At 43.9% G+C, this 26,500-nt stretch overlaps 2 protein-coding genes across 6 annotated transcripts in view; one reads left to right on the forward strand and one right to left on the reverse strand.

The window, feature by feature from the left end:
* Window positions 1-8,322, forward strand: part of STXBP1 (syntaxin binding protein 1) — a 42,976-nt gene extending 34,654 nt beyond the window's left edge. For 2 of the 3 annotated variants that reach the window (XM_073639890.1, XM_073639892.1), the window contains exons 19-20: window positions 607-741; window positions 7,020-8,322. In XM_073639890.1, the coding sequence (XP_073495991.1) occupies window positions 607-716 (110 nt within the window). In that variant the 3' untranslated portion in view covers window positions 717-741; window positions 7,020-8,322. The remainder of the gene's footprint in view (window positions 1-606; window positions 742-7,019) is intronic. The other variant, XM_073639891.1, reaches the window with a different exon arrangement.
* A 791-nt stretch (window positions 8,323-9,113) lies between these two features.
* PRICKLE3 (prickle planar cell polarity protein 3) overlaps window positions 9,114-26,500 on the reverse strand; it is a 29,864-nt gene continuing 12,477 nt past the window's right edge. Inside the window, exons 1-8 of one of the 3 annotated variants that reach the window (XM_073639894.1) lie at window positions 19,394-19,978; window positions 17,554-17,639; window positions 15,084-15,264; window positions 14,883-14,996; window positions 13,943-14,083; window positions 13,573-13,776; window positions 13,292-13,478; window positions 9,114-12,328 (exon numbers count right to left, since the gene is read on the reverse strand). In XM_073639894.1, the coding sequence (XP_073495995.1) occupies window positions 11,640-12,328; window positions 13,292-13,478; window positions 13,573-13,776; window positions 13,943-14,083; window positions 14,883-14,996; window positions 15,084-15,179 (1,431 nt within the window). In that variant the 5' untranslated portion in view covers window positions 15,180-15,264; window positions 17,554-17,639; window positions 19,394-19,978 and the 3' untranslated portion in view covers window positions 9,114-11,639. Of the gene's footprint in view, window positions 12,329-13,291; window positions 13,479-13,572; window positions 13,777-13,942; window positions 14,084-14,882; window positions 14,997-15,083; window positions 15,265-17,553; window positions 17,640-18,255; window positions 18,360-19,393; window positions 19,979-26,500 lie in introns of those variants that run through there. The other 2 variants (XM_073639895.1, XM_073639893.1) reach the window with 2 other exon arrangements.

Genomic DNA, 26,500 nt, shown 5'->3' on the forward strand with positions numbered 1-26,500 from the left:
TCCAGCTTTTCCTACCTTTCCTATCTACAGTTTTATAGCAGCAGGTATGATTTGATCCCTCACTGCAGACAGATTTGTAGACAGATTTGAGCAGTTGTTATGAGTGCAAGAACTAATCGGAAGCTGCAGGCCATATAAAATTCCTGATCAATCTTCTCTAGACATCTGCCATTGGGAGAGAAACATTAGTCGTCTGCTGACTATTTATATAATATATTTGGGTACGTTAAAGAAGTTCACCGGTCAAAATTAGATAGCAGTAGCCTAGAATTTTCTGTAAAGTACCCCCACAAATTTATGCTACTTTTTTCTAGCATTTTTTTCCTTTGTCTTTCTTTCTCAGCTCCATCACTACATTCTTCTTTTACGCTTTCTTCCATCTTCAGTCTCTCGTCGACGTTTCTCTTCTTCTGGATTTTCCTCTCCATTCTTTCTCCTCCGTCATCCAACTGCCGAATCATCTTTGTTCTCGACCTCTTGTCAACCATAACTTTCTTTCTATATTGTGCTATCTCTTCTTCTTCCACAGCCCCCTCTCTCCTTCCCTTCCCCCGCTCTTCCCTATCCGTGTTAGGCCTTTGTCAGCCCCCCTCTCTTCTCTCACAGGTTCCACTCACATATTAACACCCATCAAATTCCTTCAAGACCTCAGACACCCAGACTTCCGAGACAGCAGTCGGGTGTCATTCGAGGACCCGGCTCCCATCATGGAGTGAGGTCTAACGAGCTGGGACAAAAAAAGTAAAGAGAGACTTTAATACCCCACCCCAAACACCCCACCCTTCGTGGATTTCTCTGCCCCACTCACCCTCAGCTCGGACATCACCGATTAATTTCACTTGTTTGTTACAATAAGAAAATGCTTGCTGGTTTTATTTTTTATTTTTTTGTTAATTTCTGTTGGAAATGTCATTATGGTAACTATTGAAAATGTTTCCTTTCATCTATCACTGATCATGACACGTCATGATTGATCTGTGCCGCCATCTTTCCATTGTGCTGGTTGTATCATGATCTAATGCCGCTTGCTCCAACTCTGCTTTCAGGTCGCTGTTCCACCATGGCTTCTGTCGTTCTTCCCATCCTCATCATGCGAACTTTCCATTTCCATAAAATCATACATTCCTCACTATAGTGCCTTTCAATGTCCTTTGGAAGAACTGGGATCCCAAGACCCCTGTTCACCAACTGGAAGAGACCGCCCGTGGCTGCTTCCACCATAATCAGTGGAGGGGTGGTCTCGTTTATGAGTTTTCCTTCCATTGAGGTCTATGGAAGTTACAAAAAGAGTCAAGGACAAGTAAATTTGGCCATAGAAAGATACCTATTGGGCCAAACCGCTTTCCTCCTGACTCCCCCATACACGAGCACACTGGGGAGCATCGTGCATGCAAGTTTATTTTGAGGGTAGTTGGGAATAAGTCCATGTTAGACACCTCTGCCTTCAGCATATCTCCAGTTGCTGCAAAAGGATTAGGCATGTTAAAATCGAACATGCCCAATCCTTCTTCCCTTGACATCTGTGGGAAATTTTATGGTTCCCATAAAAATTAGATGACAATTTGTCCAAAATGTAAGGGTACCGTAAAGGGGTTCACTGGTCAATTGTTAAATTCAGCAGTAAAAATTGTTAAATTCAGTACTGCTGAATTTAACAATTGACCAGTGAACCCCTTTACGGTACCCATACATATGGACCAAATAGTCATCTAATTTTTATGGGGATCACAAAATCTCCCAGAGATGTCAAGGGAAGATAGATCGGGCATGTTCGATTTCAACATGCCTGATCCTTTTGCGCCAACTGGAGATGAGCTGAAGCCAGAGGTGTCTAACACCAACTTAGTCTGTTAGTAGTTATTAGTTAATACATTCTTTTATTGTTTTAACTCCTTGATTGTCCACTGCCGAATTTACCTTTTGAGCGGAGAACCCTTTAAAAGCAATGAAAATGCACAATTATACCCAAAATCTAAGTGATTTATGTTCATACCTTTTGCACATGACTCGTTCCCAGAAGAAATTCAGAACATCTGTCAAATTGAGAAAATTCTGTGTATATCCATATTAAAGGGGTCGACCACTGCTCCATTTACTTCTGTAGAATCATCAGAACGCTAAGTCCATCAGTCCCATAGAAGTAACTGGATTGGTGGACTTTGGGACCCCAATTCTCTGGATCATGGGAGTTTCAAACCTGTGTTAGGATATGTGCAGATTGAGGTTTTGGAGCTGTTTTACATTTTTGAGGAGATCTCCGCTCCGAAAACTCAACAAACGGACTTGGTATGCCCATACCGAAAGGTCTATGTTAAGGATAGGCCATCAATGTATGATCAGTTCTGATCACTTGGACCTCCACAGATCAGCAGGACAAATGTGTTGACTTTGGACCTCAGTTATCGTGACTGATGATGGGTCCCAGCAGTCGGACCCCCGCCGTTCACACATTTGTGTCCCACAAGATTATTGACGACTCCCCATTTTTAACATAGGTCAAGGTAGAGGTCACCTTCATCCCTTCTCCATCTTTCATCCGTGAACCCTTGTTTCATCCTTTCCCCCACCGGACAAACATTTTCAAGCATTTTGCTCAGCCAGCGGTTCACTTGTCAGCCCCACAACAATCTCTGTAAGTTTTATTGTACAAAGGGGCGGATACAGCTCCCCAAAAAAAAAAAAAAAAACATAGCCACTGGTTGCATGAAGTCATGTTTCACCTATCAAGGCAAGGAACGCTCGCTCTTAACCTGCTACGGCAGAGAAGGGGTTAATGTCCGAGTAGTCAGTACGAGACCAGCCTAACCTGCACCTGTCGCCTGCGCGAATAAGGAGGGAAACGAACCGGCGCCAAATTTTATTCTTTGGAGGATTTAATGAGGACTAATGACGTCCGTGATCTACGACACTTTCCGGTGAATTAGTAATGTGACCGCTATTGTTTCCGGTGTGCGGTGACAGGCGCATTTTAATTGGTCCCCGTTAATATAAACCAGACCGAGTGTCACCTTTTCTTACACAACATGTTTGTACGTCTTTATATTATTTGGCTTTTATTTCAATCTGGTTTCCTGGTCTAAAAAAAAATATATATATATATAACCGTAACCCACGAGGGAGGAATCATTGCCAAGTTTGCCCATAAAGGTGCCAGTCTCCTGGTTCGTGCTATCATTTCCTCATTTACCCAGTGACATCTGTCCCATTAACCCCTTCTCTCCACGGGGAGGTGGCAGGTATTGGCCTATAGCTCACGCAAGTCACTTTTTTAAGTTTTTCGCTCGTTCACGGGATCTGTGCATGTCATGGATTCCACGTCAGCAAGCATTGAATTTATTGGGGGTAGTGGTGGTGGTGGTATTTGGCTTGACCAAAAAAAAAATGTTTTGTATTTTTATCTTATAGGGGAGTTGGGTGGGATATCCAAAAGGACATTGCATGCTGGGAATTATGGGAATCTTTTTTATGTTCACCTAGTTATGTGGTTTGTATATGACGCTGTCAGCCACACTTAGGACATGCAAAATCCATTATCCTGGCCCAAGAGGAGCAAAAAGTACAGTAAAAGTTTGGATCTTCTGTGAGATTCCTCCTATGCTATGGTGGTGAGGAAGATCCAATAATTTGCTGTGGGCACCTGTCCAGCGGTTGATGCATTTGTTTAAAGGGTCATCAGAAAACGATCCATTGTTTAAATCAAGTTGTTGTGTTAAATGCATTTTTTTAATCACTTTCGGTGTTTTTTTCATTTCACAATCTTTATTTAAAAATGAAAACTCTTCCAATTTTCACACCGGCCACTGGAGATTTTTTAGACTGTAATTTCCTGTTGCTTCAGGAAACAACACATGTACATTAGCAGAAATAATCAGACTGTATCTTTTGTATTGACGCATCTAATGAGCATGTGCAAAATTCATTGCGAAGGGAGGAGGGGGGAGGTCAGCTGTGACATCACCTATTGTGATTGGTGGATCCTGTGTTATCAGCTGTGTATAGCGGTGTTACCAGTTATTGTAATCCTGCCTCTGCTGATAACAAGTCTACTGAAAACTCTTCCTGAAAGGACAGGAATCAAAAATAGCCCTAGTGGTCAGTGGGAAAATTTCAAGATGATTCATGATAAATATATTAAAAAAATGTATGGAACACAAAAACCTGATTTAAACAATAGGTAATTCCCTTTAAGGGCTCATGCAAATAGAAAATCACAGAGGTCAGAGTCCTAAAAGGGTTGTCTCAATTGAATTTGCCAGTTGGATATGCTGTGAATGTCCAGCAGATGGGTTTCCACCTCTGGGTTCTCCATCTATTTGGAGAACAGGAGCCTGGCCTACTGCGTGGAATAGAGAGGTGCCTGTCCATGTACAGGCCGTTCATTTCTCCAGCAATTTATGGAGTTTCATAGAAATGAATAGAGAAAGACTCGCTTTCGCAACCACCTCTCTGTCATACAGCATGTGCCAGAGCCCAGCTTCTTGAGATAAATGTGACATTTATGACATATCCTATCAATATGCAACCCCTAAGGAATCCTTAGATAGTCCATGCCCTGTATAGTGCCTTCAGATTTTAATATTGCATGATATGGAACATGCCACATCAGAAGGCATATTGTATTAGCCCATAGCGGTCCCTGGGCACCGTGTTATGGATCCATACAAAATCAACTTGCGATGTAGCCATGAGCACGAGCCCTTAGAGGTAGTTTTTCCTCAGTTAATGAAAATTGAATATATGGTTGAGGAAACAATTTATTGCTGATTTAATAATGGTAAAATGTGGTCCTAAGTGAGTCTGACACCTAATATAATACAATCACCTGTACTCTTCAGTTTTGAACTAAGACATCCTGTATTAATAACTAGAGGGAGAAAGCAGGTTCAGCTACATAGTAATGTACGTTAAAAAAGCTCCTAACTGGCACTGTGCTAATATCACAGAAGAGAACGTGGCTGGCTAATTAATCATATAAAAAGAAAATAGGTGGAGAACCACTTACAGGTTCATTTAAGAGTTGACAGAAGCCCATTTAGTTCTTGATCTAAGGCCCCTTCCCCTGAAGATAATGGATCCCATGCAAATAGGGCACACTTATAGGGGCAGACTTATGCCCATAATGTGCACTGATTGGGGGTATAACAAATCGATCGGCGCTCCTTTAAGGCCCTAAATGGGGATTAACATTTGTGTCCATGGGCAGATGTGCTGTCAACAATGATTATTTTATAGATAATTGAAAGTAATTGATTTGTGGGACCTGCAGCGATCGTCAAAACAACAAATTTTTATCCTTAACGGGGCACTTCTATCACCATTATAAAGTAGCAGCAGGTTGGACTCCTGACTTCTGCTTCATCATTAGTTCTCTATTCCCTATGTGCTATAGAGAATGAATGGAGTAGAGTTATGGCATGTGGGATGAGCATTACTGCTACATTGCTGATAGGTGCTGTGTACTTCCGATAGGTGTAGGTTGCACGTCAGCACTGTCAATCACCAGTGAGGGAGACGAGGCATGCAAACTCAGTGGGCAGAGCGGTGCAATGAGCCTCTTGGTCACACCCAGGGTGCACTGAGCACCCTAATTAGCATAATTGATTAAACTCAATATTTCTGCAGCTCAAAGGCCACAATTAGAGCACTAAAGGTTTTTATAGGGGCTATATCCCTTACAATATATATATATATATATATATATTTCAATAAAGATTGGGAATTTTTTTTGATATATAGATAGATAGATATAAATAAAATATATATATGTGTATATATATATATATATATATATATATATATATATATATGTATATTATAGCCAAGAAAAAAATTTCCATGTATCAAAAACAATCTTTATTGAAATATACATATTGACAAATCAACAACATTATAAAGCCAATTAAAAAAGAGATCAGACTGCAGAGATAACAGGTAAGTAGAAATGTAAATGTTCTACTTACCTGTTATCTCTCAGTCTGATCTCTTTTTTAATTGGCTTTATTATGTTGTTGATTTGTCTATATGTATATTTCAATAAAGATTGTTTTTGAGACATGGGAATTCTTTTTTTGGCTATATTACTTATGTATATTCCCATATACTAAAAAGACCAGCAATAGGTTACCTTTATTCCTTACAAGACTATGTGCATAGTTTGTAATGTCGGTTTGGGCTGACACACTCCCTTTAAGTAACCTTCAAAGGAAAATTATTAATTATGATTTTAGTTAAGAAAAACAAACAAACCAAAAATTCCAAGTTTTTGGATCAGCCCTGTCTTCTGTGATATTATCCAGTCTTAAGCTGGCCGTACACTTGAGATAATTGTCGGCTGAAGGTTCGATTGGCGGACAGCTCTGTCTTCTGATTCTCCCCATACACAGCTCACATCTCATGTGAAAGCCAATGATAGACTCCTCTAACAGCGGCTCATCCTCTGTGAAAACAACAGGATTGGCTTTTGAAAACGGCTTGCTCCTAATCTCTCCCAACATCATATACTGAGGCCACCATAAACATCAGATGGTCTCCAAAAAGCCCCCATACACATTAGACTAATATTAGCCAAACTTGCTGATGTCGATGCGTTCGGCTGGCAGTCTGTGTGTGTGGGGGACCCCGACAGAGGGTGTTGGGGGAGATATAGGGATCCAGCATGTCTGATTTCGGATTGCCAATCCTGTTTTTCTTTAAGAGATCAGCTACCATCATAGAAGCGGTACCTCTCGGAAAACACAAGAGCGCGTGGCGGAGCGAGTGCTCCTCTGTATGAGAGAGTCGGACGAGGTAGCTGCACACCGAACCATTGTACATCTAAAGTGTATGAGGGGGCTTCTTTAGGCGGACTTTTATCTAATGTGTTTGGCGGGCTTTTAGATTAGGTGGTTCCTCCATCACCACTGTCCAGGATGTCATGTCCTCACACCTCGGGGTTGCATAGTGTAACGTCAGTAGACGTCTCTCCTGCTCTATACTTACTTGTGTTTCCCTCTCTTTCTTCTCACTTTATTCTGTTGCAGGTTCCACCCATGTTCTCACCCCTCAGAAACTCCTGGACACCCTGAAGAGATTGAATAAGACAGACGATGAAATCAGCAGTTAGGTTTCCCCCCTCTAAAGTCCCCAACCTGTCATAGCTTTTCCCCGATCTCGTCTTAACCGTTCCCGCCCGTCCAAGCTGTTGAGGATCGGTCTTCTTCAGTTCTTTGCCCCACCAGCACAAAGGGGGTGTCCACCCCCCAAACACTCTTCTCAACCCCTACCCTACTTCTAAACCAATCCTCATTTTTTGGCCTTTGAACGAGGCTTCTTAACATTAAGGCATGGATGTACTTTTGGCCATTTTGTACTCCCTCCCTCCCCCCAATCCCAATCCGTCCCCCGTGCATTGTGGAGATTGTATCTGTTCGTCCTGGACTTGTAATGACTCCAGTGAATTCTGACTCTTGTATTTTGGGATTTTTTTTTTTGCTTAATTTTGATGGGTTACATCTGGGGTCCAGCGCACTATGTGTACACGTGTCGCCTCCCGCGCACGCTTTGCAGCCATGGCCCTTCTCGATGTGTACTACATATTCCGGCGTCATATATTGCTTCCATTTATGTTTTTTATGCAGTTTCCCCACAAGGCTTTCTTGTTTTTGCTAGACAGGCAGGGGAGCATTGCCCCCCATGTGGTAACACAGCCGGTGATGCCATGTCTCTCCACCGCAGTCTAGGACATGCTGCATCCAATGCGCTCCCTACTCCACCTAGCAGAAAATGCCCCAAGTGACCCTTCCCTATCCTCGACCCCCAACAACCAATTTGTTATCTGTTCAGGAAATGCGTGTTTCTGTATTTGAGTGAGCTTGTCCTGCCCCTCTACTTGGAAATGAATGCTTGCATCCTTATTGTGTGTAGCAACCTAAGTGTCCGAGTTTGGTTTCCGTCCTATATATATAATATATAAAGAGATATTTATGTTTCTAGATAGAAGGAGTGAGGCTAAGGCCTGGACTGCGACTTTAACTTATTACCACTAATTTATGTATTTCATGTAAATAATATCCAGGAAGGAAATGCCCACGAGGGGCCGTCTAGAAAAGTCATGTTGTGAAGAGTTGTGATATTATACTCGCTCACTCCACGCTTCTTATAGAACATCCCTACAAGTTTAATTCCTCCTGCCTAGATTATAGACTGACGGGTAAGAAAAAGGAGAGAAACGTACGGCCGGACCCTCAGCCTCACTCCTCACTTTGCTGTAATATTTGTTCTGTGATACAGTTTGTCCTTTTTGCCTGCAAATATTAAAGAGATTTTAAAAAGCATGAAAAATAATGTCTCATTAATAACGTACATAAAATGATAAGATAGATAGAGCTGGGTATAACCCCGTCCTCACCACTGATTGGTCACTTTCTGTGTACACTGTACATTGACAGAAAACTTGTAATCAGTGGTGGGTGTCTGGTTGGACTAGGTAGCATGAGATGCCTAGTCCTGTAGTGATAATCTGCAGATAAATTACTGATTTTATTGAAACAGTAAAATAGAGCTCAGTAAGGGACACATCACTGCAATCAGGGTCTCTGTCCCTTCATCAGTTGCTTTCAGATTATATAGCAAAAACCAGCTAGCAGATTACCTTTAAACAGAATCTGTCAGTTGATTCAAGCTATGAATACCAAACAAAAACATGGTGCTATAAGGTCTCATAAATAGTATCCTTTATTTAAATAAATATATCATTTAACAACAATAATCGATTACAAACAATGCAGAGTACCCTATGGAGGACCACTTCACACAAGTATCCAAAAGCACAGTGTGGAAATAAATTTTAATATAGAGATCCCAATGTTTATGAGGTATATCCCTATGCATCTAAGGAGAACAGCATATCATTAAAGTCAGAAACTACACTTACATCAATTAGGATAGGTATTGTGTGGTCCGGGAGTCCCAACGCGCGTTTCACCCTAGCTTCATCAGGAGGCGTCAGACACTGCTGTCCTTAGATGCATAGGTCCTCCATAGGGTACTCTGTGTTGTTTGTAATCTACTATTGTTGTTAAATCATATATTTATTTAAATAAAGAATACTATGTATGAGACTTTATAGAACCATGTTTTTGTTGGTATTCATAGCTGATTAGTGTGTCTCTGTATTTAATCATTAATATGTGCTCAGCATTATGTTGATATTAAGGTGATTCAAGCTGCCCACACCTTGGGCAGGATGAATCAGAGCCCAGGTATATTTTTCTATTAAATATTCTGACATTTCAGAGAAAATAAATGATAAAGATCCGGTCGGTGACCATAGCTGGAATCATGACTAGTCTAACGTTGCCCTGGGCCGAATCCTCCCAGCGCTGCTGCATGTGACTGACAGGTTTGTCTCTATGGACACATTAGGGAGAGACCTGGCAATCACCTGCAGCAGCGCTGGGAAGAGCCGGTCAGGTTGCAATGCCGAACTAGACTGGCTAGCCAGCCATAAAGTGGCCACATGTAGCCATACAATCTACCCCTTAGTTCTCCTGAATGAATCTTAAGTGTGATCTAAGCTTGCTTCAGAAGAACCGCTAAAGAGGGATCTTAATAAAAAGTGGCCATTTTATAGCTGTCTGAACAGTTAGGCTAGGTTTGTTGGGTTTTGAGAAGGATTTTGAAGCGGATCCGCTCCAAAATCCTCCTTAAAAGAAACACTCTTTGAATACTCTTCCTATTTATTTTTTTTCAATTGAAAATTCACTTTCCTTTTCATACGACGATTTTTTTTAGCCATCAGATTTTGAAAAACAGCCCACAGGTAAAAAAGAAATAAAAGTAGTGGTATGTCCCTTTCTTTAAAGCGGATTCCCCGTGGGTGGGTTCACACAGATTTTTTGGTGTGAATTTTTTAAGCTGAAAAACCCACATCAAAAAGCAAAATCAAAACAAGACTTTTGATGTAGACTGACCACTTTTTTTTACCTGTTTTTGTCCAAGCTTTCTTTTTCTTCAATTTATTCAGTAGTCAAATCTAAAGAATTGCAATGTCGCTTATTTTTACGTGTGTTTTCTAATTGAAAGTAATAGGAAGCTTATTCAAAACGTATTTGTTTTTCATGTGTTTTTTTTGGAGCAAAATCTGCTCCAATATCCACGTTAAAAAAAAAAACAACTCCATACGAACATACTCTTTAAGTCAAAAGGCTCCAAAGCACCATGAAGTAAAAAAAATTCAAAACATTTCTTGAGGAAACACTTAAAGAAAAAACACCTCCAAGAAACTTTTCATGAAGCAGATTTCACTTTCAAAACTTATAGAATTTTTACACCTCCAAAAAACTGTGTAGCCTTAAAGCAGTTGTCCAGGCTTGTGAATCCTCACAGTGTGCACTTTCAGGATTTTCCAACACTGGAAGTAGGGGGGTGCATGACCACAAATATGTGATTTGCATACATGCAGTCACATGCCTACTAGACGTACGCGACCTCACTGAATTTACTTGACACGTCTAGTCGGATTGTGGCTCGAAATATGCATATCACATACTTGCGGTCACGTGTCCGCCCGCTACTGGCACCAGCATCAGAGAATCCTGACAGTGCACACTGTACACACTGTGAGGTTTCACAAGTCTGCAGTCACAGTGACTTGTACCCCAAGCCTGGGAAACTCCTTTAACTATCCAAAATATATAAGAAATTAGTCTTTAACCCTTCGTTTTCTGACAAAAGACAGATTTTTTTTAGCCCATGACAACACATCACAACCATTAATAATATCACAATATATCCTAGTGCAAATCAGGACACAAGATAAGCAGGCACAATAAAAATGAAATGTAAAAATGGATCGCTTTCACATTTTAGCCGTTTAACCAGGTATAAAGCAGGTATAACCATATCCTATTCTATCGAACGGGGGTATTTGAAGCAATCAGTAAAAGTCTCCAGATCTTATGCACTCACATATTTATCGTCTATTATAACATGCTACAACTGGCTGGTGTTATCCCGATTGTTTCCACTGCCGAGCAGCTCCTTGTGGGAGGGACTGCAGTATGATTGACAGCTCTACTCTCAAGCATTAGCAATTCTCCTGCAATGTGTTTCAAATGGGATAGGTCATCAGTATCAAGTCGATGGTGGTCCGACATCCAGCACCCCCACGAGAATGACCACTACACAGTGTATGGAGCTGTGTTGTTCCACCTTCTTAGATTGTGTACTTCCTTTGGCCAGAGCATCCTGTGTTACCTGATTAATGGAGGTGCTGGTTGTTTGACCCCCACCGATTGATTGACGATGACCATTTCTGCAGAGAGGGTCATCAATATCTCAGTTCTGGACAACCCCGTTAAGCTTAATTTCTGACTGGACATTCCCTTTAGAAGATACTTCAAAATTCTTAGGTAAGGGACACTGTCCTTACTAGCGATTAGGTGTCTGTTACCTCTAATCTTTACATAGAATGTGGCAGGTAAGTGATTGTATCTATCCTGAATCTCTTTCAACCTGCATGGCAAATACATAGACTGTTTCCACATCGATGATGACAGTGTCTCACTAAATATCAATTCTCCTAAAGTTACAGTCAGTTTTTGCAAAAAAAGTTTGAGTCTGAGTTTAGAAGGTGACATACAATGGCCTCCACGGGTGGTTCAGGACAGGTTGCAATTCTTGTCTTTCTTCTTTGGTGCTGGGGGAGGTTTGGGAGGAGTAGGATGTCCTGGAGGTCTCATAAAAGCAGGCAAAGGAATGGGTTCTCCTAAGAAATATCCATCCTCCTCTTCATCTGAAGATGAAGAGGATGTAGACGAGAACGACGGACAGGTGATATGTATGGGTTCCTTCAGTTCAGTACTAAGGGGAATTTTAAAGGTGACTCGAGGGCCGGTTCGATTTTGACCCCTGAGGTCGGGCAGAGAACGTCTTTGAGAACATTCGCGGGAGAATTCGCGAGGTGCTCCTCTTAGGCTGGAGTGTATGGACCTCGGAGGAGTTATATACGCGTTACAATGCTGGGGCGTCCTAGTCTGGTCAATCATAGATATGGCTCTTCTTCCTCCTCCCATCCGTCTTTCTGCAAAATTTTCTCCCTCTGGCTCTATGTTGGTAGATGTGCCAATATCTCTTGTTTCCTTGCGTGCAGATACATCTGATTGTGCCGGGCTGATAGAGCGCTCACTGTTTGTCCGTGGCAGACTGCATGCCCGGGAGCAATAAATTTGTCCATGACGCGGTAGGAATGGTCTGCCCAGAAGAGATGACCCACACCTATCGCAACAGAAGCAGCGTTCAGATGCATGCCAGTGCTGTCCTCCATGTGATAGTTGTCCTTCATCGACACCTGGGGGCAAAGACACCATTTATTAGTTTGTGGAAGACTGGTACAAGTCCTAGAGATGCCCTCTTCTGCCTATGGAGATGCTCTCTTCTACTCACGGCGATGCCCTCTTCTACTCACGGTGATGCCCTCTTCTCCCCTCAGAGATGCCCTCTTCTACTCACGGCGATGCCCTCTTCTCCCCTCAGAGATGCCCTCTTCTGCCCATGGTGATGCCCTCTTCTCCCCTCAGAGATGCCCTCTTCTCCCCTCAGAGATGCCCTCTTCTGCACACGCAGGAAATTACTAGCCATTCAGTGATACAGGAGAGGATGATATCTCACTGCACCTTTAAGTCAGTTTGTCATTTAGGAGATGGAAAGGTTGGGTGTGAACCCCTGTGATGGTAGCCATATTGTTTCTCATCCGGCTTTGTAAAGGGCCTGTCTGCTTTGAACATCTCCTACGTGTTACATGTTTCCTTTGACAAAATGGTCACAAAGTGTATCTCGGATCTGACCCCCAGTAATCAGCTGCTATCTGTGGGAAAACCTTCTAAGAGATGTTCAGTTTCCCTACAGTGCTCCCACAGGAGAAATTAGGCATTACACAGTGCACGTTCAAATCAACAGGTTGCCTGTGTATTGCAGTACAGGATCGTTCCTCCAGAGTAAAATACTCTTGTAGCCAAGAGATGAGTCCAGAACAGGGGGGAACTGGCTATTAACTCAAAATTTTCCTAATAGGGTGCATAAAAATACCCAATCAACAGGACGGAATGGAGGAATTTAAGGGGGTTGTCCACTATTTGTTGTAACACCTTAAATGCAATAGCATCCCATGTAAAATAAATAAAAAATCTCTGGGGAGGTGAGTATAAGTTTTTTTTTTTAATTTTCATGGGGCACTCTTTCATTTAATAAGGGCTTGACCAAGTAGTGGACAATCCCTTGAAGGACTTTATGTACAGATGATATTTTTCCTCACCTATGATCTCACCACAGCTGTCACAGTACTGTGCGTAGAGTCTCTCATAGCAGGCAGAGCAGTATGGCCGCTTATCCTTCATTACATGGCGGTGTCCTATAACAGAACATTCACACTCGAAGCAGCAGAAGTGCCTGGTGTGCCAGTGGAAACCCTCAGCCTGTGTGCATTCCACCGAGAAGATGATCTAAAAGACAAAATATCCAGAAACCACCAAAAATAGGCAATATTTAATTAGCAATTAATAGGTAAACTACTTGGTGGACGAAGGGGACACTCACCTCATCACATGCCGAGCATCGTGGTCGCTGAAGTTCAGCGTGGTGCCGGCCACAGTACACTTGTCCTCCATGGTAGAAGTAGATGAGGTCACAAAGTAGCTCCGAGCACTGGGTACAGGAGAAACACTGAGGATGCCAGCAAGAGCCTAGTCCTGCTCTGGATGCAAATACCGCCACATCACCGCCACCAATTTGGTGTCCACACTGTACATCGATGAGATTTTGTTATCATATGATTGTTAGGTTTTTGGTAGAATTAGGCAATCAACTAAATTATCAACTATGTGAGATTTGGGTTCACAAAAATTCTAATTAAAATTCCAGAACCAAGTTATGACTCTATGATTGCATGCATTATGTGTCCTCTTACCTTCTGGCAGACTGTACCACTCATGGTTCTGGAGACCAGACGTACAGACCCACGACCCAAATTTTCAAGTCTCCGTTTCTGGCCGAAGAGCATTAGTAACTCCTCTTCTTCCTCTCCCTGCAAAGAGCAGCAGTACCGGGCCTGGGACAGGACCAGCTTACAACTAACAGCAGTACTGGGCCTAGCACAGAACAAACAGCAGCACTAGGTCTGCCACAGAACCATGCAAGAAGTAACACAGAAAGTAGAGAAGAAAGGAGCAAAGTATGTAGAACTCGAAGAACCCTAGATCTATAGAGGAAGTATCTTTGGCATGGGCTTTATTACATAGAATGGGAAATACTGTGACCCAGTGGCAGATTAGGCCTAACATGAGCATATTTTATTATGGTTCCTGTATAATGCACTGCTCACAGTTCTGTCTATCAACGTGGCCAACCATGGTGGCCTTCAAGTATCCAACTAGCAAGGAATTGCAGCATACGAAACACTCTCAAGAATGGAGGGAGACATTAAATCGTATTCTTCTTGCTTGTGATTTGGCCCATTGCCCACGTGTCCAGCAAACTATATATTGTGTGCCTAAATCTAGTTCATGCCTAGCATAAAGCTATGCCATGTTCATTCTTCTGTTTGAGGCCTGATGTCCACACTATGAACTATGTAGATGAATTTTCTCAATTTGGAGGTCTTTAGGTCAATACATGAAGGCAACGAAAGGTCCAAGATGGACTTCAACACATCAAAGCTCCATTAGATCAACTTCTGAGAATCTCAAGAGTATGGATGACCCATCTATCCATCTCACTGAAAACTGCCATGTTTTGTAGACTGAGCTCTATGTAGAAACTACTATATAAAATGCTAGCTAATATTGCTAAGAAACAAAAAGAGGGTAAGATATTTAAGGCTTAGTTTAATCCTCAACCATTATATTTACCTCACAGTCATGTGGGGGTAGTTGGTGTAGAAGTTGCCTTAGTCTGTATCTTTCTCCCATACTCTGGACATATGGGACTTTGTCCTCTGGCAAACATCTGAAATATTGGTGCACCTGAGTGAGATAAAATCCCATAACATACATTTATTGACTGGCATGATATATTTTACCATCAATTATTACTGTGAAGATAAGTGATACCTGCTCAGGCGTTAGTCCATTGGGCACCCATGCATATTTCTCAAAGGCAGAGTCAGAACTGCTTTCTCCTGAGGATAAGCGATTTGCTCCTACCATTTGACATAGAGATCTCTCTAATTCCTGAGGAGACGTGGAACTCCCATGATCTTCCCATGGACAGTGACAATGCTGGCAGATCTTCCTGGAATAAAAAGTAATAGGAAAAGAACTCAAATGGAGCAGTTTGATAGGAAGAGGAGAACTGTGGAGCCCGGTAGAAACTGGCTGCGTCATAGCTAGCTAGCAAGTGGGGGTGAGTATTGCTATATCTGGTGCACTACCAGGACTTTGGAAAGGGTCACAGAGAAGCAACTAGAAAGCTCCTGCCTGTACTGCTGTGGTAGGGATGGAAGAAATATAGGTTCATGTGATCCCTTTGATTGCGTAATGTGTATTGGGGTCAGAGCTACTGAGGACACAGACCAGGGACCGAGTAGGGAGTTGCTGTAAGCCATTTTTATTTTGCTATATGGTCATTCTTGCACAGTGTATTCCCCTGAATACCTCGCCACTTCTAGATTCACCATATTGTAAACTTAAGGCCACGCCCCACTATCAGTATTTGGTCAGTATTCGGTCAGTATTTTTTCTCAGGAGTGGGAGCCAAAACCAGGAGTGGGTGATAAATGCAGAATTGGTGACTTGTTTCTATTATACCTTTTCTCTGATTGTTCCTCACCTGGTTCCCGCTCCTGAGAAAAAATACTGACCAAATACTGATAGTGGGGCCGATGCCTAATATGCTAAATGAAAGCCCCTTTTCCCCATGCAGCTCCCTTTGCAAATAAGATGCACCAGAAAGGCTGGTGAGCACAGAAAAGATTGTTATTGCAGAAAATTAACGGAAAAAAAAAGAAAAGGAGTCATCCAAGAGTGAGAAATGCTGTGCTTGTAAATCCACATTACTGACCACTTACACAAACTTTTGCATTTACAGGCGATGTAGTTTCCTAGAACTTTAGACTACGCTAGGTCAGAGAGCCAAGTCAATGAAAAGTAAGTTGTTTTAGGAACTCTGAGGAATGTGACACATCAATAGGACTGCATGACTGGAGATTATCCTGGCATTGTCCTGATGCCTAGAAATTAAGAAAATATCTCTCCCATAGTTAAAATATAGGATGATAAAATGTAGACCGAAAATTATGTGGCTTTAACTGGAACAGATTCTTCTTAGGTCTACAGAACATGTTCATATCTAGTAAACAGGTCCCTCAAGCATAGTCAACCATAATCAATTGTGCTTTCTAGCTTTCTTTTTGACTGTGCACCAGCCTCAATGTACGCCAAGGTAGACCGTGACTAGGGGGTAAGTGTGCCCATTGTCATACTGAGACACTGCACCATAACTATGATGGGAGAAGCATAGAGGAGCTGATAAAAGAAGTTGGTTTGGCACCAATGGGCTGAGTGTGGATGGTCCTGGAAAATCTACGATGGGTCAATGTGATTGTTAGGCTAGGGCTAGTCCACAGTGACCATGGTGGTATGCTGGGAGCCAGACTGGCTAGTCTATAGTGGAAGTCTGGTCTTCATTGCGAGAGGCAATGGTCTGGAATGAGAGGCTGCAGGGTTTTGGGTGAGAGGTACCATCATGGTGTCACCTAGCAAGGCCTGTTGAAGGAAACTGAGGAGCACACAGTGAGCTGGTAAAATCTTAGCCACGAGAAACGGCAACTTGTGGGTTCCTCTGCAGGATTCTTCGAAAGTGGGTGGAAAGGACGTGAGAGCTTTATGGCCTTTGAGGGGTTTGAGTGGGGCTGTAAGCATGGGAATGACTGGTGACTGGTGTGTATGGGGAGATTGGCTGCCATGAAGCTTCTGGTGTGTCCTGGAAGGATCAGTTAAGTTCTAGGAAGATTTGGCTAAGCTAGTGAGTTGGGTGTGGGAACGACCCTCAACCGTGAAAGTGACCCAAAGTTATACTGTGAGATCTGTGTGATGGAAAATGAAAACCTTCTGGTAGAGACTCAGTTTTTTTTGGTACATATGTCATGTACGGTATTTTTACAGATGGATCATAGACCCATTACAATCAATGTGCCATTTCACTTGTCCCCACCCCCCAGACCAACTGTCCACAAAAAAAAAGAGACCTGTCTTACTTTGAAGTTGCCCCATGGGAAAATGAATATCACATGTATGTCGTCCATGTAGGGTCTGTATTTTACGTGGATAGAGGAAGCTAATCATTTTTTTCCCTTCATAAAAAATTGATTTAACGAGGATTGTAAAAACTGACCAAAAAAAGCACACTCGAAAAGAAAGCAGTACTAATATATGGTTGTGCCAAGCTGTCAGAGTGAGAGTTGTTCTTTGTAGTCGCTCTCTGTTCTCACTAATGAAGAGGCATCTCCATGGAGGACACACATATATATTCAAGGATGTATATATACAAGGAGAACAAAAAAATGATTATATTTAAACATACCTCCATCTGTGTGCAAGGAAACCTGGGCACCGCTCCTTGCAGGAGTAACATGGCTGACCTTGACCTGTGACATTAACCTCCGGTCCCTAGTACAGAAATGAAAATCACTGATATTAATCACATTTTTTAATCACATATGGGAAAAATATAAATCTGTCTATGACTTTTTCTAGGTTTCATACATTTTGGCAAAAATAGTTTGCTCTGCGGATGAGAGCATGGGGCAACGTGTGGTCGTGAATGGCCCAAGTTTTAGTTATGGCCACCTGAACCCACTCTTAGTTGGCCGACCAGTGCAACCAAACAAGGTTATAATCTGGCCTCCAACGAAATTGGTATCTGATTGCTGCTCCTGCACAGTACTCAGTATAGGGAGTAATGTAAATCTGACATCACGGTTGGCAAACATTAATATTGGTTTCCATTTGGGACTCCAGGAAAGTAATGTGGCAGAACTCTAACTTGTTATCGCTATTATGCTGCAAAACTGGTTCTCTAACCAATGATGCATCGATCACAGTGGCAGAGGGTGCAACAGTAAGCGGGCCCAGAGGAGAAGACCTGCCGGATCCCCAGGCACGAACTTGTCTCAGCTGTATATGCATGAATATACTGCTGAAACCTGTGGAGGAGCAGAGAGCCATTGGATCCCTGCACCACCACTTACTCTAGTAAGTCACAAGCTGCTTCAGCTGCTCTCACCTATGAGAGGTCGAGTGTGTATGGAAAAAATCAGAGAGACGCTGCTGGCATCAGGCCGAAAGCTGCAGGAAGGAGTAGTGAAGCCGCATAGTTCATCGAGAGACACAAACAGGCCATGGAATCAGGGACTTACTATTATATAGAGGAAAAAGGGGGTATTATTTATATATGGAGGTATAGAAGGGACATTATTAATATATAGAGGCACAGAAGGGGCATTATTAATACAGGGTGGTCCAAAAGTAGGTGGACAGAAAGTGTAATAAGGTTATGAAGGTTATGGAACAGTCACAGGAGATAAGTATCTCGAAATTCTAATGAATCAAGTTGTTCCCCAGTTGCAGCAACAGCCTAATTCACATGACCTTTATTTCCAACAAGATGGGGCCCCTCCACATTATTCAAGAGTAGTCCGCGAGTATCTTGATGAAATATTTCCTAATAAATGGATTGGCCGAAGAGGCCCACTTGATTGACCGGCACGTTCACCAGACTTGATCCCAATGGATTTTTTCTTTTGGGGAGCACTCAAGGACAAAGTTTATAGTCGAAAACCAAAAAGTGTCAGTGATCTGAAAAATTACATAAGAGATGCAATTCAAGAAATTAATACCCAAAGAGACTTGTGCAAAAAAGTTTGTCGAAGCGTAAGAGGCGACTTCAAAGCTGTGCAAATTGTAATGGAAAACAGTTTGAGCCCCTGCGCTGATAAAATTTAAGGGCTTTTGTATTATTGTTCAGAATAAAATGTAATTGTCAATGTTATGCTTGTGACGCGCCCCCTGGGCCATATTCTTTAGGGGAATACCCGGAGCCGGATCAGATGGGGGTTGTAGTCTCCGAGTGGCTGTGACCCGGTCCGTGCCCAGGGTGTCAAGCTCAGTGTGTGGCAGTCCTTACTGATGTTACTAAAGTTCTTTATGTCGACTACGCCACCCGTTGAATTGCGGTCACTACGGCCGCCGCTGCAGCAGGGTCCGCTGAGGCTGATGGTGTTTGTGCAGCTAGGTAGTATAACCCCCAACGGGAGGGGTATAGCCTCAGGGGGTCAGGTGCAGAGGATGGTGGTTGTGGAAGTGCAGGGAAGATGGTAATGGGAGTCAGAGTCGGGTTGTGCAGTTCAGGGTTCTTTACTTACTGCAGATGTTCCGGTCACTCCGGCCTTGAGTGACCACCCGAGCCGTGCTGCGTCCACCAGGTCCTGGACTCGGCCAACCCCCAAGTAGTTCTGGAGCGTGGTTCTGAGCTCCCGTTCTGTCTTGTCCTCGTCTCTGGCCTTCCCCACCAGGGATCCACCTATGTCCGGCTCCCTCGGGCCTCTTGTTGGCGAACCCTTGCCTCTGGGTTCCCTGACCCTATGCGTGGTCTGCCTTCCGGGTGGATTTAGTGGGTGGCCGTGGCAGATTCTGCCCACGACCTCCGGTCTCTGGCTGAGGTATGCTGTAGCCCCCACCAGTTTGGGATCCGGTACCCTGTTGCCAACTCTTCACCCTGTGATTGTATTTGGGTTCTCAGAGTTCCTTCTTTCTCCCCCTCTGGGTCTTTCGTTCTCTCCTCTCTCACTCTGGGCCTGGGGCTGCTCTGCTCCTCTGCTCTCTTCCACTGCTCTGCAAGGTCTTCGCTACCACAGGCTGACTTCTCACAGACTGACCCTGATCTTAGATGGTGCCCACCTTAAATACTCCCTCTATGTGTGAGCTCAGGTGACCAGCACCCAATGAGCTCCTATCTTTACCCAGGCTGCTCCCCCTATCTGCCCCTACACTACTGGGATGTACCACCCCCCTCCCACTCCAGCCAGGAACAGACTCTGTCGTACCTGCACATTTCTAAGTGGGAGTACCGTTGGTCTGTTCCTCGGAAATGGGATGTGTGTAGTGCATGCAGCTTTCTGAGCTCAGTTCCACACTCCATCCTTACCCGGGAGTGGAATATCACACCTCTGGGTTGAGGTGCAATACCCCTGTAGCAGCCGAATCCTCAGGGTGCTACACTTGTGCTAGTAAATATAATTTTATATATAAATCAAAATAAATGTTATTATTTTCTGGCCACCTACTTTTGGACCATCCTGTATATGGAGGTACAGAAGGGGCATTATTAATATATGGAGGTACAGAAGGGACATTATTAATATATATAGAGGTACAGAAGGGGGCATTATTAATATATGGAGGTACAGAAGGGACATTATTAATATATAGAGGCACAGAAGGGGCATTATTAATATATTGAGGTACAGAAGGGGCATTATTAATATATGGAGGCACAGAAGGGACATTATTAATATATTGAGGTACAGAAGGGGGCATTATTAATATATGGAGGTACAGAAGGGACATTAATATATGGAGGCACAGAAGGGGCATTATTAATATATGGAGGTACAGAAGGGACATTATTAATATATTGAGGTACAGAAGGGGGCATTATTAATATATATAGAGGTACAGAAGGGACATTATTAATATATGGAGGTACAGAAGGGACATTATTAATATATAGAGGTACAGAAGGGACATTATTAATATATGGAGGTACAGAATGGACATTATTAATATATAGAGGTACAGAAAGGACATTATTAATATATGGAGGTACAGAAGGGGCATTATTAATATATGGAGGCACAGAAGGGACATTATTAATATATTGAGGTACAGAAGGGGGCATTATTAATATATGGAGGTACAGAAGGGACATTAATATATGGAGGCACAGAAGGGGCATTATTAATATATGGAGGTACAGAAGGGACATTATTAATATATTGAGGTACAGAAGGGGGCATTATTAATATATGGAGGTACAGAAGGGACATTATTAATATATAGAGGTACAGAAGGGACATTATTAATATATGGAGGTACAGAATGGACATTATTAATATATAGAGGTACAGAAGGGACATTATTAATATATGGAGGCACAGAAGGGGCATTATTAATATATGGAGGCACAGAAGGGGCATTATTAATATATGGAGGCACAGAAGGGGCATTATTAATATATGGAGGCACAGAAGGAGCATTATTAATATATGGAGGCACAGAAGGGGCATTATTAATATATGGAGGCACAGAAGGAGCATTATTAATATATGGAGGCACAGAAGGAGCATTATTAATATATGGAGGCACAGAAGGGACATTATTAATATATGGAGGCACAGAAGGGGGGCATTATTAATAAATGGTGGCACAAAAGGGGCATCATTAATACATGGAGGCACAGAAAGAGCATTATTAATACATGGAGGTACAGAAGGGGCATTATTAATATATAGAGGGGCACAGAAGCGGCATTATTAATATATGTAGGTACAGAAGGGGGCATTGTTATATTAAGACACAGAAGGGGCATTATTAATATATGGAGGTACAGAAGGGGGCATTATTAATATATGGAGGTACAGAAGGGGCATTATTAATATATGGAGGTACAGAAGGGGGCATTATTAATATATGGAGGTAAAGAAGGGGGCATTACTATATGGACACACAGAAGGAGTTCTTTGTATTACAGTGGGTACAGAAAGTATTCAGACCCCTTTACATTTTTCACTCTTTGTTTCATTGCAGCCATTTGGTAAATTCTAAAAAGGCACAGATCTGGCCAAAGTTACAAAAGAATTTCTGCATTACTCAAGGTTCCTAAGAGCACAGTGGCCTCCATAATCCTTAAATGGAAGAAGTTTGGACCACCAGAAGTCTTCCTAGACCTGGCCGTCCAGCCAAACTGGGCAATCATGGGAGAAGAGCCTTGGTGAGAGAGGTAAAGAAGAACCCCAAGATCACTGTGGCTGAGCTCCAGAGATGCAGTAGGGAGATGGGAGAAAGTTTCACAAAGTCAACTATCCCTGCAGCCCTCCACCAGTCGGGCCTTTCTAGCAGAGTGGCCCGACGGAAGCCTCTCCTCAGTGCAAGACATATGAAAACCCGCATACAGTTTGCTCAAAAACACATGAAGAACTCCCAGACTATGAGAAATAAGATTCTTTGGTCTGATGAGTCAAAGATAGAACTTTTTGATAATAATTCTAAGCGGGATGTGTGGAGAAAACCAGGCACTGCTCATCACGTGCCCAATACAATCCTAACAGTGAAACATGGTGGTGGCAGCATCATGCTATGGGGGTGTTTTTCAGCTACCGGGACAGGAAGACTGGTTGCAATTGAAGGAAACATGAATTCGGCCAAGTACAGAGATATCCTGTATGAAAACTTCTTCCAGAGTGCTCTGGACCTCAGACTTGGCCAAAGGTTCACCGTCCAACAAGATAATGACCCTAAGCACACAGCTAAAATAACAAAGGAGTGGCTTCAGAACAACTTTCTGACCATTCTTGACTGGCCCAGCCAGAGCCCTGACCTAAACCCAATTGAGCATCTCTGGAGAGACCTGAAAATGGCTGTCCACCAACGTTCACCATCCAACCTGACGGAACTGGAGAGGATCTGCAAGGAAGTATGGCAGAGGATCTCCAAATACAGGTGTGAAAAACTTGTTGCATCATTCCCAAGAAGACTCATGGCTGTACTAACTCAAAAGGGGGCTTCTACTCAATACTGAGCAAAGGGTCTGAATACTTATGACCATGTGATATTTCAGTTTTTCTTTTTTAATAAATTAGCAAAAATGTCTACATTTCTGTTTTTTTCAGTCAAGATGGGGTGCAGAGTGTACTTTACTGAGAAAAAAATTAACTTTTTAGAATTTACCAAATGTCTGCAATGAAACAAAGAGTAAAAAATTTAAAGGGGTCTGAATACTTTCCGTACCCACTGTATATGGATGGAGAGAAGTATATTTTATTTTTATATCGTGGCACAGAAGGGGCATTATTATTAGAGAGCCAGGGGTACTTATTTACTGTATATATGAGGGCGCAGAAAGGGACATTAGTATATGAGATGTGAGGCAGTGACCGGGATCGTATACGAGGGACATTATATCTCCCCCAGAATGTGTACAGAGTCCTATTAAACCCATTGGAGTGCATTGTAGTCACAGACACACCTGCAGCTGCAATGCAGGAATGAAGGTGAGCATTGACCTAGTCAGGCCATCTGGCTAAGGCAGATTAAGTAAAACCCGGCAGGGCCTTCATTTCTTGGAGGAGGCTACAGGAAGGCAGTGGGGCGGCCTCCTCCATCCAACCCGGGTTTTCCAGTGGCTCTTGCCACAGGTCCTTTATAAACCCTGCAGTAAGGATTAGTGTTGTTCAGTGTTGGGACCTGCTAGGAGAATAGCAGGAAAGCTCGGCAGGCCTGTGATCAGCTGAACCCACGCCTGGGAAGGCTCTGCACCCGTCAGACTCTGAACGGCCTGGGGCGGCCATTGCCCCCGGCAACCGTTGTTATGGACTTGTGTTAACCCAGCTGCGAACCAAGGGACTTTTCTGTTTACCCGTGAGTCTGCTGAATAAAAGCTGCTTACGTTCGACTTGCTTGGGTCACTGCCTCAGTTACTGCACGGTGTAAACACCGCCGTCTTACAGCTTGGTGGAGAATGCGGGCATTGTGACTGAGGCATACCACATCGGTAGCTGCATGACCACAATCTGGCCGGCCACCTTTCAGGCCAACCCGTGGACAAAATGGAAGAGCTGTTAAGGCAATTGGTCCTCACGTAGCGGCAGCAGCAGGAGCAGCTCAAGCAGTAGCAGCAGCACACCAATGAGCTGATCGTGCAGCAGCTCACAGCCCTGCGGGAGACGCCGATGGCACCAGCCCGGGAACGTCGAGAGGCCCGGGACAAGGTTCGCTCAGCATTGAGGAAGATGGGACCGGAGGACGACGTGGAAGCCTTCCTGTCCATCTATGGACGCACAGCAGAGCGGTAAAACCTACCCACCGGCCAGTGGGCCGAAGTGGTGGCTCCGTTTTTGGTCGGCGATGCCCAGAAGGCCTACTTCGACCTCAGTCGGGAGGACGCCCAGGACTACCAGAGGCTCAAAGGTGAGATCCTTGCCCGACTGGGGGTCAATACATACGTGAGGGCTCAGGAGACCCGACCCGCTCGGTCTCAGGCTTATGACCTTCTGCAGCTGGTAAGGAGGTGGCTCCAGCCTGAGTCTTTGACTCCAGCCCAGATGGTGGAGAGGGTGGTCGTCGACCGGCTGGTGAGGACTCTGTCGTCCGCTATCCAATGTTGGGTGGGGCAAGGGGACCCCGGCACCCTCGACCAGGTGGTCAGCCTGATCGAGCGGTACTCGACCACTCAGGACTTTATACGGGACTCTGCCCCCTTGCGGCTGTCATGCCGGACCCTGCCAAACCAGGAACCGGGAAAGGGGTCGCGTCCCTCTGCTGAGGACAGTCAGCACCGTACCCGTGCTGAAAGGGAACCCCGAAGTGAGAGTGGCAGGAGACCGGTTCCCTCCCAAACGGTCACAAGATCTAACAGTACCTCCGCCATTAGGTGCTGGCAGTGTCAGGGGCCGGGACATGTGGTTGCTAACTGCCCCCTGACTACAGAGCCCATGGACTGCGGTTATAACCGCCGGGTCTCACTGTACACCCAGACCGTCTGCTCTGCGAGTGCCGACCCCCCGGACAGTGAACCCCAACTGTGACAGGTACTGGTTAATGGGAACCCAACGGAGGCCCTCTTAGACTAGGGGAGCCTAGTGACTTTGGTACATGAGTCGCTGGTAGCAGGAGACAACCCCAGTGGACGGACCGTCGGGGTTGTGTGTATCCATGGGGATCTCCGAGAATACCCAACCGCGGAGGTAGTTTTGTCCACGTCATGTGGGGACACGAAACATGTGGTGGGGGTGGTAAAAACTTTTCCCTATGGGACTGTGGGACTGTGTTGGGAAGAGACTTGCCTCTGCTCTGGAAAAACAAAAAACACTCTTCCCCTGTAAAAAAATTTTACGAGCGCTGTACCCGAAGAACCCGAGTCAGGTGTACCTGCCGTAGGGGTGTCCAACCTAGGGACAGAGTGTAACCCCGATAGGTTTCCCCTAGAGGTGCTGGCACGAGAGGTCGAGGATATCCCATTGATCCCCGGGCTGGAAGTGTCCCGGGGCACGTTTGGGACAGCTCAGCTACAGGATCCCATCCTGACTCGGGCGCGGAAAAGGGTGTTAGAGGTAAATGGTGTAGCTCAACAGCCCGGTGCAGATACTGTGATTCCACGCATGGTGGTCACCGCTGCCTTACGGAGGGCACAGACGGGGCATTATTCTTATATGGAGGCAAGAAAGGTTCAGTGTCACTGTTTCATCTGATGAACAAGTTGGTGGGAGGGAGCCAGATCAAAAAGTTGCTTTGGGGCCCATATTACTCCAGTAATGCCCCTCGTTTAACCCTAACCTCTACTTTGCTTTGGGTGTATCTTTTTACCCATTTACCTAACAGAATCCCTTGTCCAAATGGAGACAAACTCTAAGGAGTTCAACACTAAAGACCCCCACCCTCCCACCCTGTGCCCCCTTTAAGCCACAAATGAGAACTGTTCTGAAAAAGCAATTCAAAGGGTAAAATTGGTGATGAATCTGCACAATTTGGTGTGAATTTTGCCGCATTGGATTTTCAGTTACAGAGAATCCACAGGGGATAAATCTACGACATACAGTATATATGACGCAGGTTGCCATAAGACAGGCTTACGATGACATGACATCCTTTATCTCCCGCTTGAGCAATAAGTGTGGATTTACTAAAGGTGAACCTACAGTTTATGAGGCGTTTGGACTTGAATGTTCACAAAGGATCAATGATTCGGTGAGACATAAAGGAATAATGTCTAAACTTGAAGCCCATAGCGCCATACCTGGGGTAAGAGTAGGAAGAAAGGCGTGGAAGCAAAACAACGCAAACCGCAAGAATGAGAGAATGTCAGAGGAACCCTCGCAGCTCCGCATCAAGAGCACAAAATGCTCATCTATAATTGACAGTACCATACAAGGCTCGCAGAATTTTTCAGTCTACCCATAATGATGGCTTAACAAAAAGAAGTACACAGTACATTTGTGCCCTGTGGGCAAAACATCTGCGCTCGTTCCTCATCCATTTTCAAAAGCAGTAAAATATTGCCTGAATAATTTTGCCAAAAATACATTAATGTTGATGCCATATAGTGCAGATTTATAGTCTCCAAATAAGACAGATTTTACACATTCGATGCTAAGAATCCAAGTACAAGCTGCAATGTCCGGACCGGCCGTCCCAATAGCAACACCCTCATAAACATATAGGAGGCTGTTCAGTTCTGGTCAGAAGTCCAGCTGCCG

This window comes from Phyllobates terribilis, unplaced genomic scaffold (genome assembly GCF_046119375.1).
Source record: "Phyllobates terribilis strain yellow unplaced genomic scaffold, ASM4611937v1 Scaffold_7__3_contigs__length_470593459, whole genome shotgun sequence".
Lineage (NCBI taxonomy): Eukaryota > Metazoa > Chordata > Amphibia > Anura > Dendrobatidae > Phyllobates > Phyllobates terribilis.